Source organism: Fringilla coelebs (genome assembly GCF_963513975.1).
Source record: "Fringilla coelebs genome assembly, chromosome: 4".
Classification (NCBI taxonomy): Eukaryota; Metazoa; Chordata; class Aves; order Passeriformes; family Fringillidae; genus Fringilla; species Fringilla coelebs.
In genome coordinates, this window is record NC_140032.1 from 57,635,625 (window position 1) to 57,654,991 (window position 19,367).

The window sequence follows — 19,367 nt, forward strand, 5'->3', positions numbered from 1 at the left end:
GCACACATCTAGACACTTACAATGGCATTCCTCTCCTGTGTATGTGCCTTAGAAAGAAATCATGTTTCTGTAACCCAGTGTAGCTGAACTGTGTAGTGACTAAAACAGACTGCATTCAAGTCATTGTTAATGCAGCCAAAAAAAATCCTAATTAACTGAGAAAATAGGTCAACAAACTCTTAAATATTTAAAGAACTATCACATATTATTTTAAAAAGTTTCTTATGATGGCATAGCTCTTTATAAATAAATTACAAATACCTGTGGCCTCTTTCACTGTTTCTCTAGGATTAATGTTACCAGACTGCTCTGGCTGTAAAACCAGAACCTTCCTCTCCTCAGGTCTTTCCCCACAACCCAGCACTGCTTCTTTCTAGGCTGACTAGAGCAAGGGAAGGCCTCATGGAGGTGTTTGACTGGGAGAGTGGCACTTCAACACCATTCTGCCTTCTGCCAAACTCTGTTAAATTAACTTTTGTTAAATTGATGTGCTCCAGTATTATTAGTAGTATGACCAGTAATGGTGAGCTCTGAGGGATACAGCTCCTCTGAATTAGTAATGAGTTTTGCTACTTTGCAGCTCTCTTGGCTGAGACCTAAAGTGCCTGTGTCTTTTTCTTGACTTCTGAATGATGTTCTGTTTGTTGTAGCTGCCATGACAGGAGGAATGGAGGTCTTATCTCTTCTTAATGCTGTTAAAAACACGAGCACTGGTTCATTTTTTACAAGGCACACCATTCAAACATCCCCATTCTTAACTGACTTGCCTTATATGGAAATTAGTCTGTGCTCATGCTTGTAACAGATTTCTGAGAAAAAATTGTCAGAATTAGGAAAACAAAGCCACAAACCATTCTAATATTTATTGAAGAGACAAGGAAAAGTCTTGCCTTATTTCCCTCTCTAGGTGCATGACTGGGCTGGTCACAGACATTCTGCTGGAACTGGGGATTTCAGTTCCTCTAGGGCAGCTCAGCCTGCAGCCACCTGTGGGCCACACCAGGCTGGCATCCCTCAGTGAAGTGACATGGTTTGGGGTGAGAAGTACTGAAAGCAGCTAATGCACACCTATCCTGAGCCTATCTCCCCACCAGCCAAACATGCATCAAACATAGTTTTGGCAGTAAAAATGTCTATGGCTATTGCAATGCTTGAGCTATACTTACTCAAGAAAAAAAAAAATTAGAAATAACAAAATGTAATGTGGAGAGCTTGCACTAAGCAAGACAGCTGATCCAAAGCTTGGACGTCACAGACATTTCCAGCATTGGTTGAATTGTCACTAGTATGCAAAAAAAGCCAGACATGCACCAATTTGGCCAGCTCCAAGAAGGGTGACAAGACTCATAGGAGAAGCCCCAGGGCCCTTTTGGCCCAGCAGTCATGGTCAGCAGGGATGTGTGAGCTCAGGCCCTCCCAGATCAGTGTGGGGTGCAGCCCGAGGCATTTCAGAGATCTGGCTGGCTGACTTGGACAGCCCTTTTGGCACAGTTTCTGCAAATAGTCAGGAGCACAAAACCAAGGAAGGCAAAGCAGCAAGGTCAGGAACCCAGAGAGTAAAACATTCAGCACATACATGTGTTATTTATTCACTCAGATTTAAATAATAATGACAAATGCCTGTAAAAAGGCAACAAGCAAAGGAGAAGATCCAAAAATTTCTGCAACGTTCAGCTCCAAAAAGACAGCTGCTTAGCAGCAAAAGCAAACGACAAAGCAGCAGCCTGACCTGCAAAGCTGGTGAACAGCAGAACAGACCTCTCACTTCTCCTGGCAAGCTGGATCCTTTCACTGCCCCTGCCAGGCCCTTAAGGCTCATTGTGTCTGGATGGCTCTACAGGCCCCCCTTCCTTCCTTTGCCTTCCCTTCTCTCTCCTGCCAGCTTGTCCAAGGCTAGGAGAAGGCAGAGAAGGACTTGGGGAGTCAAAACTTGCCCTGGACCAGGAGCTGCTCAGAGATCTCTCCCAGCCCCTTCCTCCCACGGAACTGCTTCTCCTCCACAGGTCTTGTCTCGGCAGCCCTCCTTCCTCATTAGTGTGCGTGTGACTCTCTCAATAAAACATTTTGCTACATGATGTATGAAGGACCGTGTCTCAAACCACATTTTACTGTATATTTAAGTGCATGTTTTGCTGATTTACTACTGTTCTAGAGAACGTCTCTCTCCCCGAGCAGGGCAGGCCCGTAACGGATACATCAGCTCTGACTAATGATTATTAGTACATCCCAAGGTTATGTCCCACAATCAAATAATGTGTAGGAGGGAAGAGAGACTCCAGCTTGCTCGGCTGAGGACAAAGATCACAGATAGTCTCTTTCAATCTTCAGATTGCAATATCCATTACAGATTGCCACCTTCTAATGTCAAAGTATAATTTGTTGTTGAGAAAATGTGTTGCTGTTCCAAAGGTGAGTCAAAGATCAGCCTGGCTGTATATCAGCGCATGTTGATGTACATTAAGAACTGACGGCCAGGTACCAAGGACATCGGGCAGCTGGTGCAGAGGGAACGGCAGCAGACGTGACTTGCTGATCCTTCCTGTGCAAACACACGGCCCGGAGTGGGAAAATATTTAACCCGGTCGAAGTGAGGTGTCACCAGTAATTGCCAGTGTCTAAGGCAGCACCGACGCGACGTGTCAGAGGCAGCGGCTGCCTGCAGCGGTGGCTGCCCGCGCGGCTCGGGACAGGAATCGTGCAGTAACCGCGCTCCCGGGCGGATCCGTGCGGGCACACGGGGCCGCGGGATCCATCCCCAGGCATTCCCCGGGACAGCGCCGCGCTCCCGCCGGCCGCCGCCAGGGGGCAGCGTTGTCGCGGCGATGGCGGCCCCGCGCCCCGGGCCCGTCCCGGCGCGGAGGGGAGCGCTCGGGCGGGCGGAGGGTTTGTAATGCTTCCCTGCACTTATCAGTGACATTTCAGCTTAAGTGGTTTATACGCTATCTTAGTTATCAAGCCACTATAGAGCATGCACCGTTATCCCCAGTGCTATTTTAAATTCCCAACTGCAGTTTGTGGGGATTTTTTCTTCTAGAAATCCAGTACACAAACGCTGCTGGGAAAACAATAAGCAGGGTGTAAGTTGTCTGATGTCCCCTTCTCCTGAGAGCTCCCTGCTAATGAAGACGTTTGTGACAAGAAGAAGCAAACCTCTCTCCAGTTCCAGCAGTGCCACGTGGTCTGTCTGGGCCCCATGGTCAGAGCTGAGCGCGGCTGAGCTCAAGTGACTCCAGCAGGTCACAGCTCTGGCCAGAGAAGGCTGAGGCAATGCTGTCCTGGTGGGTGATGCAACCCAAGGCTCTGAGAGGGCTGTATTTCTTCCTGGAAACATCTGCCTGTCACTTGGCATTTGAATGAGCAGTTGGAAGCTGCTGGTAGGTGCTCGTGTCACGGTAATGACTGTGACAGGCTTTTTCCATCTCTGAGGAGGAGATGGTTGTGACATTTGCTTTGACTGTGGCTTTGAAGCCATGGAGTTCCTCAGGTTGAGAAGAATTTCTTCCTAATATCTATTCTAAACTTACGTTCACTTTAAAGCCATTCTTCCTTGTCCTATTACTACTTGCCCTTGTAAAAAAGTCCCTCTCCAGCTTTATTTTAGCCCCTCTATTTGGAGGGGCTCCCAGAACTTCCTGTTAACAGCTTCCAAGAAAACACCCTGTGTGGCATCAGGTTCTCTTTGGGAGGTTCACTGCCACCCCACTCTCTGCAGCTGCTTACCAGAAGCTCCTTCCCAAAAACACCCCCAGAGCACGTGCAGGAAACGTGGATGTGGCACAGTCCATGCTGGCCACGTCAGCCAAAGCAACACCCTCTGGGAGGCTCCCTGGCCTTGATGTCTACAAGGACTAGTGCTGTTCTGGGTCCATGCTGACATGGGCAGTTGTGGCACCTGGAATGTGAGACCAAGTATGCAGCTTGTGTCTGTGAGACCAGCTCCTTGATCCTCATTTCTCCCTATCTGCCATGCTTACACATCCCCCTCATCTTCCTTGACTCCTCTCTGACCTTCTCTCCTCCCTGCTATCTTTTCCCCCTCAATCCAAGGTGTGTCCCATCTGTGAACAGACTTGGTGTTGTAGGTGCTGTTAACTAGCTCACCTTGGCCTTCCAGGGCAGTACAGATGCAGTTTCTTGGGTCCTTCTGCTCCTACCAGGTTCTCCTCCCCAGAATGACCCCAACTCTTCCTTTAAACATCTCTAAGTGTGGCCACCTCCAACATCAATTTCCCTTTGCTACCTTGGAAATCTTGCTCTTCCTTAGGGCACTGTAGCTCCTTTCAGCTTCTCCCTGTCTTTGTAACAGTCAGAAATTTTTCAGGAGCTTCCCAGGTCTGCTCCATTAGCTCAGGCTTTTGCCAGGCCCTAGAGTCACCAGCTTGTATGCCTCAATGTGTCCCTCCCCAAGGTGTCTGCATGTGGCATTGTCTCCTGTCCTCTTCCTAGCCTTGATGTGTCAGTCTTCTCCATCCTGTGGTGGCTCTGAGCACTCTTCTGTCTGACCAGACACAGTTCCAGCCCTTTAGAGTGACTCCCTTTGTGCCCAAGTCGTCTGAGGCAGCCTCATGTTGCAGGTCCTGGGCAAGGAAGTCCTTGCCTTGCCCAGGAAACGAAATTGGACTGAAAGCATGGTTAACCACAAACACAGGCAACTTTATTTCAGCAACTAAATCAACATTAGCACTTGCATACATGTAGAGGAGCAACGTGGGCAGGAGCAGGCCTTCGGCACTGAGGCAGCCTTTGGATCAGCAGGCATTGCCTCAGCAGAAAACAGTCACAGTCCCATGCAACCTGCACTGGATCCTGTCCATTCTGCTCAAACTGGAATCCCTCGTAGGTTCTTCAGGAGCTCCTGCATCTGAGTGAAGAATTCTATCAGCTTCTTAAGTGGAAGTGGGCAGCTCTTAATCTCTTCCACTGGTGTCGGTATCGAACTTGGCTTTGGAGTGGGCAGTGTTGTTGGCAACGGCCTTGGAGGGGGCGGTGCTGTTGTCCATGGCGTTGGAGGCGGCGGTGCCGTTGTCCATGGCCTTGGAGGCGGCGGTGCTGTTGTCCATGGCGTTGGAGGCGGCGGTGCCGTTGTCCATGGCCTTGGAGGCGGCGGTGCCGTTGTCCATGGCCTTGGAGGGGGCGGTGCTGTTGTCCATGGCGTTGGAGGCGGCGGTGCCGTTGTCCATGGCCTTGGAGGCGGCGGTGCCGTTGTCCATGGCCTTGGAGGCGGCGGTGCCGTTGTCCATGGCCTTGGAGGTGGCGGTGCTGTTGTCCATGGCCTTGGAGGTGGCGGTGCTGTTGTCCATGGCCTTGGAGGCGGCGGCGCTGTTGTTGGCCATGGGTTTGGAGCGGGCGGTGCTGTTGTCCATGGCCTTGGAGGCGGCGGCGCTGTTGTCCATGGCCTTGGAGGCGGCGGTGCCGTTGTCCATGGCCTTGGAGGAGGCGGTGCTGTTGTCCATGGCGTTGGAGGCGGTGGTGCCGTTGTCCATGGCCTTGGAGGAGGCGGTGCCGTTGTCCATGGCCTTGGAGGAGGCGGTGTTGTTGGCCATGGGTTCTGGACGGGAGGTGGTCTTGTCCATGGTTTCTGAGTGGGCCATGGGGCATTTGTCCAGGCTGGTGAGGCGCTTGTATATTGACCCCATGCCCGAGAAGCCTCTACTTGTGGAAGCAGTTCCATCTGGAGCAGAATCCAATCATAGAAGTGCTGAACAGAAGTGTATATTCCAGGCCGTTTTGCTCTGGCACAGCCTCTTCCCCAGCTGGTCACTCCAACAACCCAGAAGAAGTCAGCGTTGTTGTCTTTGCACATGAGTGGACCCCCACTGTCACCCTGCAGAGAAGCAGAGAGGATTAAGGTGGTGTTGGGTGGCCCCTGTCAGCAGTGGTGCTGACTCCTTCTCTCTCACAGCCCTTGCCAGAGCTGTATTCTCAGCTGAGCAAGGCTCTGCTCAGGTGCTAGAACCCCCAGAAGCTTGTGTGGGAGTGGTTTGGGAGCCTATGAAGTCAGGCTCTCTCTCAGCTCTGCACAATGATCCTGGATGTGCAGAGGGCAGCTGTTCCAGCATTGGCATCTGGATGTCTCGACTGCAAAGAGCACTAGGAGCAGGGCTTTCTGGGCAGAGTGCCAGGCCTCTGGGGCAAGGGAGGTCCTGGGCTAGGCCCTGCACATGGGGAATGGGTGGGAAGCCCCAGCAAAGGTGGGGAGCCAGGGCTGAGAGAGTGGCCAGGGAAAGCAGGGGCTGGGCTGTGTTGGGGAGATGCTGCTTGTGCTGCTGCGGGCTGAGTGACTTGTCACTGAGTGACGCTCTTACCTGGCAAGTGTCGATGCCACCCTCCGGGTAGCCAGCACACAAGTTGTGGCTATGGATGTCCCCCTGGTACCACTCACTGCTGTTACAGACCTGGACATTGATCAAGTGGACCTTGGCCTCCTGCAGGACATCACTTGATTTTTGAGCTGTGAGCACAGAAAGGAAGGAGGACCCATCAGCTTGCTGCCCCTTTGCCCATCTGGAGGTGATCCCCTTCCCTAGGGTTTGGCTGTGCCTCTACAGAGGAGCTGGAGCTCTCTGTCCCTGCTGTCTGCTTTTAGGGAGTGGGCAGCCTTATTCTGGCTTTGGCCTCTGCTGTCAGGAAGCCTAACCCATCTTCCCAGTGTATTGAGCTTGCCCTCCATTTTTGGAAACTCACATCTCGCAGTGGTGGCCCCCCAGCCAGCGACGTAACAGGTTTCCAGCAGTCCCACGTTCAGCATGGCATTGGGCACACACACCAGCTGGATGTAGGAGTTGCACTGGACAGGCTCGTCCAGTTCCAGCAGCGCGATGTCGTTGCTCTGGTCGCCAGGACCGTAATCCTTGTGAACCACCAGCCGCTTAATCAGGCGCACCTGGGCCTCAGGGCCCGGCTCAGTCAGCTGGGTGGCCCCGATCAGCAGGCGCATGGCGCTGATGTTCCTGAAGGCACGTGGAGAGAGGGGTGAGAGGGAGCAGAGCCTGGAGCTGTGGCAGCCCAGCAGTGACCAGCCTTCTGCCCAACAGTAGCCCGGCAGTGACCAGCCTTCTGCTTCTCAAGGCAAAGGGGAAAGCGGCACTATGGAGGCAGTGACTGCTTTAGCACGCCTCAGACTCTGGGAATGCCAGCTGGAGGCTGCTAGGAATTAGTGGCATGTGCCCAGCCTTCTCCTGAGCAATTTCTCAGCTGGGCATTGCGTTGCCCAGGCACTGGGCACACTGCAAAGAAATGAGATGGGAGAAGCGTATGGCACTTGCTGACAGGGCACCTGCTGATGTTGTGGGGCCATCCATCCCTGTTTCCTGCTCCTGCTTACCTGGACTCGGCAAAGCAGTGGGCTGCCGTGAGGACCCACTTTGTGCTGATGAGGGACCCTCCGCACAGATGCCCCGTGCCTGAAACCAAGGGATCTTGGATGCTGACAAGCCAGGGCCAGGCCCCTGCCTCGGCACTTTTGCCACCCACGACGCGTGTCAGGCCTCGTTCCTCATCGGAAGTCAAGGGCCGGATCCCGCAGGTCCCTCTGCAAGTAGAAAGTCATTTCCATCTGCTCCATGGCTTGCTGCTGCTCCAGCAGACGCTCCCCACGAGGTGTGGGGACAGCACGCCAGGGAAGGCCACAAGGAACTGAGGCTTCCCCGTGGGGTTCAGGGAGCTGCGGCCTGGCCACGGGGCAGGCCGTCTCCAGGGAGCCCCCAAGTGCCGCCCAAGCTCCCTCCCCGAGCCCGGGGCCACTTACTCGCAGGTGTTCCAGGCGCCCTGCACAGGCCCGCACGTGGCCAGCAGCGCGAGCAGGCACAGCAGCAGCATGGCTGCCCGTGGCTCGTGCCAGCTGCAGGAGAAGATCTCCGTGTGCCAGCACAGCCGCAGTGCTCACAGTGCCAGTGGCACCCTCAGCCCTGGGCTGATGTCACAGAGCAGCCGTTCCATGTTCCGGGCCCTGCAGCCTCTGGCACTGGAGCAACATGGAGCCATAGAATGGTTTGGGTCGGAATGGACCCAACAATCATCCAGTTCCAGCCCCTGCCACGGGCAGGGACACCTCACACCAGCTGCTGCTCAAAGCCCCATCCAGCTGGGCCTTTTCTAGGGATGGGCAGCCACATCTTCTCTGGGCAACCTGTGGCTGTGCCTCACCACCCTCACAGTCGAAAATTTCTTCCTGATATCTATTTTAAACCTGCTCTGTTTCAGCTTGAAACCATTCCCTCTTGTTCTATTGCCACTTGTCCGTATAGAAAATCTCTCTCCAGCTTTTTTGTAGGCACCTCTTCTTGCAGGATGAGGGTGGGCAGGCCCTGGGGCACAGGGAAGCACAGATCCATTTGTCAGCAAGATGGACAATTTTGCTTTCATTCTTTAAAATATGACAATTTGACTGCATTTTTCTATCATGTAGTACCTAAGTAAAAGTCACTTTGGTCATGTATGTGTGGTATTTTGGCCTGTGATTCTAAAATGGAAAATACCTGAGTCCCTGCTCTTCAGGATGACTTCTCAGCCACAGTCAGCACTCTCTCTGAAGGACTGTGAAGTACTAAGTGCTGCCTATAAAGAACAAGGCATAGAGAAAAAACTGATGAAAGCACATGGTGTTAGGAAGCATTGAGATATATCTGATAGAATCTAGCTTTGCTTTCCATGCCAGCCCATATAGACTGAAAACCTCCTGAAGATCCTTAACCAAACAAACAAAAAAGAAAATACGTCATCAAAATAGTATCTAAATATTAACCTGCTGACTGATACAGATGTATACAATTAATATGTGTACATACACATATTATTCTAGTTACACAGTGCTTTCTACCCCTTTTTCTGTTTTCAGACAGAGCAAGGAAAAGACACACACAAAGAAGAAAAAATAAGAAACTTGAAAAAGAGTGAAAATCTGTATTTGCAAACCAAATTAAATTTTTGGACACCTCAGTGTTTAAGCACTTTCTTTTCAAGCTTATTAAAAGTGTCCAATTTTCACAGAGTACCTGTCCTCCCAGAGTGATGGTTACCTGATGTGTCAGTGCCAGCTGAGCATCTGCCATCATTTCTTATTTCAGGAAATATAGCCCCCATGTGCTTACACTTCTTCAGACTGTCAGTCTCTTTTAAGGAGTTGGTGAAAGGTTTGTATTTGCATTGGTTTTACTTATCTGAGTTGTTTTCCCATTCTTATGCTCACCCTTTTTCTCAGTGAGAGGTTGAATTTCTGGTGTAATGATACCCATCCACATAAAAATGAGGGCTCAATACATTTTAAAAGGGAGAGTCATTTAATCATTGATGAAGGTACAACATTCTGAGAAAGTCTTAAAACCACCAGAGGTCACACATGGGTTTCTTCCTTCCCCTTTTCCTCTTCCAGCTTTTTAAAAAAATTTGTTTGTTTGCCAGTACAGCTGGATTTTTGATACAAAAAGGTAGCTAAATATCATGTATGGAAAATACTGAAAAATAACTGTATTCAGTCTTTGAGCAGACCTAGTGATTCTAAACACATATTTTCTTGTGAAAATTAATGGTGTGCCCAGAATATGAAATTGTGCTAGTTTGCAAGACTTGACAAATTTATAATGGATTATTTCAGTGACAAACAGGAGAAATTAAAAGGATGTGGGTGTTTGTTTTGTTGTTTTGGGGGATTTTTTTTTGTTTGGTTGGTTTTGGGTTGTGGGGTGGTTAGGGGTTTGGTGGTGGTTTGGGGTTTTTTTGGGTGTTTTTTGGTTGTTTTTCCCTTTAAGATGGAAACAGCAATGAACACATTTGGAGAAATCTCATACAATGTTAATTGAGAAATATCAGCTAGAACCACAACTTCTGCTGGCACAAGGGTCACCTAGAAAGTTCTCTTTTTGATGAAGATACTGAAGAGATAAATATTTGAATGGGATATATGTCTCATGCTGATTTGAAATTTACTAGAGAAATACAGACTTTGGATAAACTACATTGCTCTTGTCTTCTAATTTCAGCCAGTAGCAGCATCCTCTGTGTGTGGGTACAAACACTGGGATCTAGGACAGATGTTAAGTACACATTAGTATTTGTTAATTCATACAGTTTTGTGGTATTATGTCTTGCAATTAGCTGAGACATATTTCAACTCCAATTCCCATACAACAACAACAAAAAATAATGAAGGGTACTTAAAAAGTAGTGGAAGTGGGTGATCAGACTTTTCCATTAATTAGGAAAAAATCAGATGATGGAATGTGTGCTGCAGAAGCACCAGTGATTGCACAAAATAAGCTGAAATCAACAAAGAGCTAATTAAGTTAACATAATAATTACCTACAATGTATTCTTGAAAGATAGGAGGGGCACAAAATATCCACAACTTCCAGAACAGAGGGAACTGAAATAGTGGAAGATGGAGTATTTCAGAACCTGACTAGGGCCCTGGGCCATGACTGACACACAGGCAGATACACAGACACAAAGGGTGTCCAAGTTGAAGATGATCAAGTCCACTGTCAGCTCTGGCTTCTCAGGAGGCTTGGGGTGCTCCATAATACTGGGGAGGGATGAATAACTGAGGCACTCATTAACACAAAGCAGTTACCTCCAGTCTCCAGGTGTGCTCGAGTTCCCTAGAAACTAGGAATCCACACTTCCCAAGAATCCATGCCTGCCAGCCCTCTCATTTCCCAAACTGCAAGAAACCAAACAATAATAAGGCCCAGGACAACCATCAGCCCAAATTTTTCAGTTCAAGTCAAAGGACTGATTTGACTTTTGATTTTTAAAGGACAACTATCATGGCTTTTAAGAAATAATCTGCAGAAGAGATGAATAGCACACTTAGGATCTGCATGATTTATTTGGCAAAGCCTATTAGTTCCTTCTGGAGAAAATCAATAATAATTCTTATCTGTTTGTCAGTGGGAATTTAATGTAGGCTAAAAAGTCACTGAGAGTTTTATTCAGATGGAAGTCTGCTTAAAACAGAACAAAAATATGAGTTTGAGAAAAATGCTTAATAAAGTCTTCTTTAAATGAAAACTACTGAAGACTTGACTGTTCATCAGAAGAATATTACTTAACTTCCTCAGCATTGCCGAACCAAAATCTGGCAGCAAGTTTTAAAATGGAGCCTTTTTCTCTTTCTTTACAGTCACAATTTATAACAGCTGAATTACTGGCTATAAATACTCTTTTCTTTCTACTAATGCTTCTGGGATTATTCAGAGCAATATTTTGTTACTAAGAAAATAAGCTCCTAAACTGAGGCTTCTGGAAAAATAAAACACATTCAAAGAAGCATCTATTCAAAGACTATCACTGTGCCATCTTTACAGACTAAATTTTATATTTCACTAGCATTAAAAAATATTGAAATTTCTCACTAAATTTATTTTTTAAACATGGTAAGCTGCTGCTTGCCATAAACCGGAGCATATTTATGCATATACCAAAATCAAGGTTCTTATTCAATTGAAATATAAAAATTCAAATGGGATGAGTTAGCAGAGGGAGTTTGCTGTTGAAAGCAGAGAGTTAGATAAGCAAAATACATTCCTAAAAATATGTGATCAAATTATGGAACATAGAGGATAATGATTTAATATACATAGTGGTACACATGGAGGAGTTTTTCCTCACATACTATGCACCTTACTTTAAAACAAAACAAAAAAAATCCCTACCAAAAATCATCTGAAAAACTGATACCAGCAAGATCTGAATTTTGTTGGGTTTTTTGATACTGCCCTGATAGATAATTACCATGAGATTATTTGGGACACTGATATGTGATAGTGCAGGTACATACAGCTCTTTCTGCCTTTTATAATCCGAGGGGTTACACTGTTTGTGTGACAAACAGGCAACCCTGAGCGCAAACGCAAGTCGGGCTCCGCTGACTGCGGCGCTTCTGTTCTGCTCCCTGACTCACACAAAATCTCACATATCACAATTCCCCTAGGTTTTTACACCTGCAGAGGCCAGAGGGAGGAGGTTTGTGAGCACAGGACAGCGCAGTACTGTGGGATTTGGCTCTGGCTCCGGGGGAGATCCATGCGCGATGCTCACAGCCAGCCGGACTGGAAAGATACAGGCTTCTCACATTAACACTCCGTGAGCTGCAGCAAACAGAGTTACCAGATTAGCTGGCTCAAATTGTGTCATACTCTTATTTTTAGCACCCTATTATGCCTCTGGGATATATTTTATTTATCAGGGAATTGGACCAGATAAACAGATGTTGTAGCTGTTTTCTAAAAGAGGGCTTTATGCAACTCGCTGTGAGGTACCTGAAAGACTATGCTTTGGGGAAGGGGCACAGTGAATGTGTGAGGCAAATATAGTAGTCTTGAGCCACTTCTGGGAAATGAGTTAATTTTTCAGGCAAACAGAGACCTAAAATAGACCAAAAAAGGGGTTTTTTTAATTTTTAGAAAGAAAAATAGAGGTTCTCCCCAACATTTCTCTAATTTGAAGCAATATTAGGAAACAGAACAAGCAAGAATTTGCTGGAGAACTCGGCAAAATATGTCAAATGCAGTTTGGGATTGCCCAGAGGACTGACAGTGACTTTAATGGATCCAGCAGTGAGCTTCAGGTCTGCATCATGTGGGTGTTCCCTTCCAGGGGAGCTGCGAGTCCCAATAAAGAACGTAAGAACCGTAATTTGCATGGGTTAAGTTGTTCCGTGTCAGCACAAAAAGCTGAGTTCTGCTTCCACAAGCATCATCTTGGAAAGCTGCCCTGGTTTCTTGGCTACAGCACAGGGTCTCTAAGAGAGCTTGGAGAACAGATGAGAGCATCATCTTTATGATGACACCAGGTTCAGTTAGGGACAGCTAACTGGGAGAAGCTAAAATAAAAAAAAAAGGGGAAAAAGACATTTTATCACTTACTTCATCAAGCACTGTTGACAAGAAGTGGCAAAACTACACAGGGAAGGCACTGGGAAATAAAACAATTTTGTGACATCTTGGGTATGGGCTGTACAGCAGAGAAAGGATAGAAACAGGGAAGGACTACAGTCACAATGCTAAAGAACAGAGGGAGCACAGAGCTGCAAAAGCTTTTGTCAATAGAATTTCATACCCAATTATTGTCACAGGAGTATCAAATTTTATTTCCTGCATTTCTCCTGGCAGAATACCAGTTCTTACATGACCTCCATGATACTTTCAATCCTATCAATGAAATTGTCTTTCCTTCAATTTCTTTTCAGTTTCATTCTTTCCTTCAATTGACTTTCCTTTCCATTTTCTTCCCTTTCCAGACAGCTGATTTCCCTTAGAAGTTGGAATTGTTTCATAAGAAAACTCACCATAAATAGTAAGTTTTCTCTTACAGAGATGAACCAGCACCAATACGCTAACATCTGCAAGTCTTTGATTTTGTGACTATTATACTAGATGTAGTCCTCCCACACAGGATGCCATCCAGAGGCTCTTTTCCTTTTTCTTACCTGGGTGACAAATGGTTGTGCCAGGTGGCAGTTTTGAACCCAGGCAAAGAGCAGATGAGATGTCAGAGCACTGGATCCTTAGAAGATGCACGGCCTCTTCCGTGGGCTGCAGCTGCTGGCTGTGGGTGTCCCTTGGAGCATGGGTCACAATCTGTTCCCAATCTCACGCCTGTTTCTGGCTGGGGCTAGCAACACAGTCAAAGTTCATCTGAACCTCCCAGGCAGCCCAAGAATTCACAGGTTATTTTGTTACTTAACAAATCCAGGTGTTCCTAGCAGCTCAGCAGGGCTCAGTTCTGTTTAATAATTCCAAAAGCCTTTGATTTACCTGCCCTCCCTGCCCCTGACTATGATCAGAAGGGTAGGTGGCAGGGAGCAAAGCCTGATTCAGCAGCAGATATTGCTCATTTTCTTGCCACTCTATAGGTCACTGGCTGGCAGAAATCTCTGTGCAAATGCATCTAAAAATATTTTGAAAACTTGGCCTCCACTGATGAGAAAATTAAGTGGTGACTCATGCTGCCATCAGCTCCCGAGTCGATTACTGCAGTTTGGGGGACTGAGAAGCTGATGCTCCACCGAGACTGCAATTTGCTTAGGGGAGCAGCCGAGAGGCGTCATTGGCATTCATTGTTTCCAACACCTCTCCCTTGTCCTTTTAATCACTTAGAAATTTAATTTCACTTCTCACTGAAGATCTCACTCCACCTTTCTGGCAAGAGGAACAATCCAGAGGCTGCTTTCATGACCTCTGCTGCAGCTTTAGATGCCGGCACAAAGCAGACTTGCCTGGAGCAACGCCTCCAACCTGCATTTCCCAGCATTGCTTTCTCTAGTCCTTCACAGCTTGTCCATGCAACTCCAGAAGATTCCTTACCATCCTGCAGGGTGCTCTCTGTTGAATGAGAATTTTACAGGAACAGGACACATCAACTTGGAGGAATTTAAGTCAAAGTGCCTCCTCATAGAAGCTGCAGTCTAATGATCACAAGCAATAGTGTGGTTGAAGCAAGAAAATGGCAAAGAGGAGACCACGTCCCTCATCCCTCTCCTGACACTGTTCTGACAGGATGCTGTAAGTTTTGGTCTGGGAGACTGGGGCTGCCCCATGGAAATAGGGACAAAAGGTATTTGGTTTGTAAGATGCTGGAAAGGGCAGGCCATCAAATCTAAAGCAAAATACTCTTCATTTAGTCTCATCATGTGCTACATTATCCCCGAGCTTTGTTAGAACGATGGCAGGGCACTTCAAACAGCTTCCCTGGGGAGACTGCTCTGCAGCTTAACAACCTTGCACTGGAGATGTGCAAGTGTAACCAAGGGCAGAATTTAGTCTCTTGTCTATTTAACGTGTTTGCTAGGGACTGCCTGTGTTCCTGGCACTTTATAATAATAGCAATATAAATGCATTTGGATTATAACCAAATGGAGAAACTATGATTTAGCCCTTTACTGTGTTGTAATTCCCAAATGCATCAACATCTATTTAAGTGCAAAACAGTCTACAGTTTACAAATACAAAGCTGCGATTGTCTGCTTTAAGGGTTCTGTAGGAGATTATGATTCAATACAAAACACAATTCAGTGTCTGAAATTTCATTTTTAATGGCAGAATAACATCAAAAAAAGTAGTTCTTTTTCCATATGCAGTCTTGCAAAAAAAAATTTATCCCAGGGACTTGGCCCTTTCTAGTCATTTCTACATATATAACTGCTCATCTCTTATGCACGTATGCACTCGCACATAAATCAATGTGCTTGCAGACAGACCATATTTCATCTTGCCTTCTAACCTCCTGCTGTCAAGATATTTCCACAAAAAATGTAACAAATAAAACTAACAGCTCCTTTTTCCTTGACTGCCAGAGTAACGTAGGGGACTACTTCTGTACAACCAAGCTCCTTCTGCTCTGTGAACAAGAACAACTGCGCAGCTTCTGCTGAGACTGCTTTTCTACCACATAACCTGCTCACACTAACTAAAGGATCAACAAGAAAAAACACAACCACATCTTTGATTTTAACTACAGGAAAAATTGTTTATCTTGATAAGTTACTGGAGTTATCAAAAGCTTCTCAATTTAATGCACAGAAAGGGAAATAAAATGTTTCATTAATTCAGCAGAAAGTGCTAACATTGCCCGTGACCTCTGAAGTGCTGTTTTATTGTTTGGGTGGGTTATTCTCCTCTGCTATCACTGGATGGGATTATAGAGATGCAGAAATAGAAAGTGTTGATGATCAAGAGAATCTTCATGTTGTAACATGGGCAAAATTCTCATTTGCCACCAGTTTTGCCTGATTATGTTTAATATCAGTTATATTTAAAGTTATATTTAAAAGAGTTGTTCGAACCCTTTACTGAAAAACTCTTTAGGTTCAATGAATTAATTTTCAATTGATGACAGTTAGCAGCATTCTGAGGACTTTCTTTCCCCGAGTTCATAAAATATTTCCAGACAGTTAATGGGCTTTTGTTTTAAAAAACAAGCAAAAAGTTTAAAAGCGCACCCACAAAAGAATAAAACAGACAACAGAGGTAAAAATGTGACCTAAAGGATAAATAACTTTATCTTGTTTTCCTTTTAACAAAACTGAATTCAAAACCATTCTGTTTATTAAAGACATATAGCAAGTCATAAAACAAACATCTTAACAGTTTTAACAGAATTGATGTACACAATTCCGTTTCATTAAGTATGAATTTAAAATATGTATTTCAGTTTAGCTTGATATTCCCTTTAGACCAACACCTCCAACACTCATACACAATATTTAAGCTGCCCCAAAGCAATCAACAAGGACTTTGTAAAGAGACTAACAAAACTACATTGTAAAACAATTTGAAATAGTCTTAAATGTTGGAAAAAAAAAAAACAAAAACCAAAGGGTGTGTTCAATGGAATCTAAGCAAGTTGTTGGAAGTACTGAAAGGCAGAGATTCAGTACACAGAGGTAGCTCAGTAAGGGTACTTGCAGTGTTCTGATTATTAAGCGTTGACACAACCACAGTCAGCTACTGTCTGCTTGAACTCCTGCTATGTATTTTGAAAGGGAACACTGCCTCTGGGCCTGTTGTCTCACCATTCAAAACCAACAGAAAGAGTCATTGATTTCAGTTGGACTAGGATTAAGTCTTTATATTCTCTGGAAATTCAGGTTTATGGAAGTAGAACATAAAGAAACTGTCCTGAGTCTGATCGCTGTCCCCTGCTACAAGCGGTTTTTAAACCCAGAGGAATTTTTTCCCATATGGAACCAGTTACCACTTAGAATGCTTAAGGAAGTGGAACCTTGAATTTGGCCCAGGAACTCTCCATTTCCTAGCAGGCCTCTTGGTGGATCTGCCTGTGCTGCACTGATCAAACTGTGAGCTCACTGCCCACTGCCCAGTGGGAAGAGAGCAGAGCCCTGGGGACATGGGCAGTGGACAGTGTCCCTCAGCCCTCTCGCCTACTCAGCAGGGAGAGCTTGATCCCTCCTCCAGGGAAGGAAAGAATTCAGCATGTGCCACATCCCATAACTTTGTCACATGGTCCTTTTATTGGTGTGCCAGTTCTGAGCAGGGTGATGCTGTCAGCTCCCTGCAGTTTCTCACACAGATGGCAACAGGGAATGGCCATCAGATAAAGCACTGAGGATTGATACCAGATTACTTTTCTCCTGTTGTTCACAGGACTGGAAGTAACAGACTAGGTAAACCAAGCACATTTTTTGTTTTTCAGTAAGGCAAAAGGATATGAATTTCACATGCCTATTGTCACATAGAAGATCTTCAGCTTGTGTAAAGGCTTACAGCCCTATCAGAGCTCTGAAAATCTACATTTGCTACAGACTTGCTGCGAGGTGTTTGCACTCAGCCACACCTTTAGCTGCAATGTTAACCATGACACACATGGAAGCTCTGCATTTATATCGATCCCACATTGACCTATTCCTTTCCTTACTTAATATTTTAATGCACAATTGCCAGCACAGTTTTTGCAGAGGGGCACACACCCCAGTCTGAACTAGAGCATGTTTCTGAAATCTTCATCTCCCAGACAAGATGTAGTGCTGGCTGCATGTTTAAATATATGCCTGCATTCCTTCCTCTTCAACACCTAGAAATAGTATCTTGTATTCTTTTTTTACCTAAGTTTATTAGAAAGAGTAATATTATTTTTTAAAAAGTTGTGATTGATTGTCAAATGAGCTAAGATAGCATTTCTGTTACTATAAGGATCCTTTTAATTAGCAAAAAAAAAAAAAAAAAATTGTAAACTTTCTTGTCCTCATAAGCTACTATTCATTACCAATGCAGTAATAGAGAAAACATAGCTTGGCTTACTACAATAAAGGCTCTGTTTCAGCATCCTAAATTCTCTGTGCAGGTTTCTGTGCATTGCACAGGGGGAAGGAGAAGAAAAAAGGAAAACCAAAAATTCATGTTCTTTAGGGGTAAATGATAAAAAGATCTCCTAGCTGCAAACACAAATACTTCACTCATAACCCAAGCACCAGACCATTTCTTTGAAGAAGCTTATGAGGCATTTAAGATATACAATGGCACAATATCATACAATGGAATTGAAAGAATTTTCTTGAGATACCATTAACTTTGAAGGAATGTCTAGACAACTGTGTCAACAAATGCAAATAATTCATGCTTTTCAGCTTCTATCCATTGGATGGCCCCATGCTGAGTATACACAAACTCAGAAGAAAAAGGCATGTCACAGTCATATGACTAGGGAGTGTAACAGAGTCACACAGAAATTCAAGTCAATCTCAGAAAAAAACCTTCAGAAAGCTCTTCCCCCAGAGAAGAGCTGGTAAGCCAGCAGTGGGGTAGGCTCCTGGTCATTTTGGCTAGTTTAAAACAGAGACTTGCTGCTGGTGCACCCTGGCTTCAAAGCAGGGGCAATAGAAGAACCAGCTGTCAGTCATGACCGTTCACTCAGTTAGAAAAATAAACTAATGGACTCCAAAATACTGTACAACCTCTTGCAGCAACCAACAAAGTGGCTTCTGAAAACAATGCTTTTGCCAAAAATGCATCTGTAAGGCACTTAACAGGTATCTTTTAATATATATATATATATATAGATATATATAAAAAAATAAAATATGCACTAAAGCAACATTCACAAAACCCAGCTGTGTCAATTGTCCGTGTGTACAGTATAGTACATATATACATTCACTGGGACACAGGCCATCTCCACAGTTATACCTTCACGGGTGCTTTGGGCTGCCTGGTTAATTTCAGTGCCTGTGAACAGGAAACAAAACAGTCATTTTTTTATACCCTTAAAAGATAAGCAACAGCACAACAGCCCATTTCTAAAGGGCAACAAAACACGGCGTGTACTTCTGAGTGGCTGAGAGAGGAGTCAGTGTGCAGCTGACAGGCTCTGGGCTCTGAGATGATGCTTGTGTCTCATGGCCCATCACAACCTCCTCTAACATGGAGAGCCTTAACAGAGGAACCACAAGGACCATGGCTACAGTGCCAGTGAAGGAAGCAGAGATGGGTCTCAGATGCCTTTTACAAAGTGACCATTTGGACCCCACTCAAATCACTGGTGGCACAGATAGAAGAGCTTCAGACCCACTTAAGGAAAGACAGTGAAGAAAATGTGAGCCAACACCTTTGTGTCCCTGACCTCCTTCCACATGGCAAAAGCCTGCTCAGAGGATAATCACTGCTGCAGTGGTGGATGTCATGCACCTTTGATGTTTTTACCCTCCTTTCTGAGAAAAGGTAAGAAATAGCCAAAGTCCATCAGTCCAGAGGCGATCTTATGCCAGGGGACATCTGACATCTTTGTAGCTCCATTGTTGCTGAGGAAGAAAGAAACCTCTTTCTTTTTTGATGGCAGGGTCCAGCTCTGTGTTCCTCACAGGGCTGGCCAATTATGGAGGCTGAGCTATTTATTCAGTGTGTGACAAAAGTTCA

The 19,367-nt window shown here is 45.7% G+C and overlaps 2 protein-coding genes across 3 annotated transcripts in view; both read right to left on the reverse strand.

Annotated features, from left to right (window-relative positions):
• Positions 1 to 4,819: 4,819 nt before the first annotated feature.
• LOC311152719 (acrosin-like) lies at positions 4,820 to 7,818 on the reverse strand (the record flags this gene model as incomplete). The annotated part of the gene is made up of 6 exons (XM_084204023.1): positions 4,820 to 4,973; positions 5,331 to 5,824; positions 6,306 to 6,451; positions 6,685 to 6,950; positions 7,325 to 7,531; positions 7,748 to 7,818. 6 exons carry the CDS (start codon positions 7,816 to 7,818, stop codon positions 4,820 to 4,822), a joined length of 1,338 nt encoding a protein of 445 aa, XP_084060149.1.
• Positions 7,819 to 15,131: 7,313 nt separating this feature from the next.
• The window catches only part of SLC10A7 (solute carrier family 10 member 7), a 139,636-nt gene continuing 135,400 nt past the window's right edge, over positions 15,132 to 19,367 (reverse strand). For both annotated transcript variants that reach the window (XM_084205183.1, XM_084205184.1), the window contains one exon: positions 15,132 to 18,680. In XM_084205183.1, coding sequence (XP_084061309.1) covers positions 18,636 to 18,680 — 45 coding nt within the window. In that variant the 3' untranslated portion in view covers positions 15,132 to 18,635. The remainder of the gene's footprint in view (positions 18,681 to 19,367) is intronic.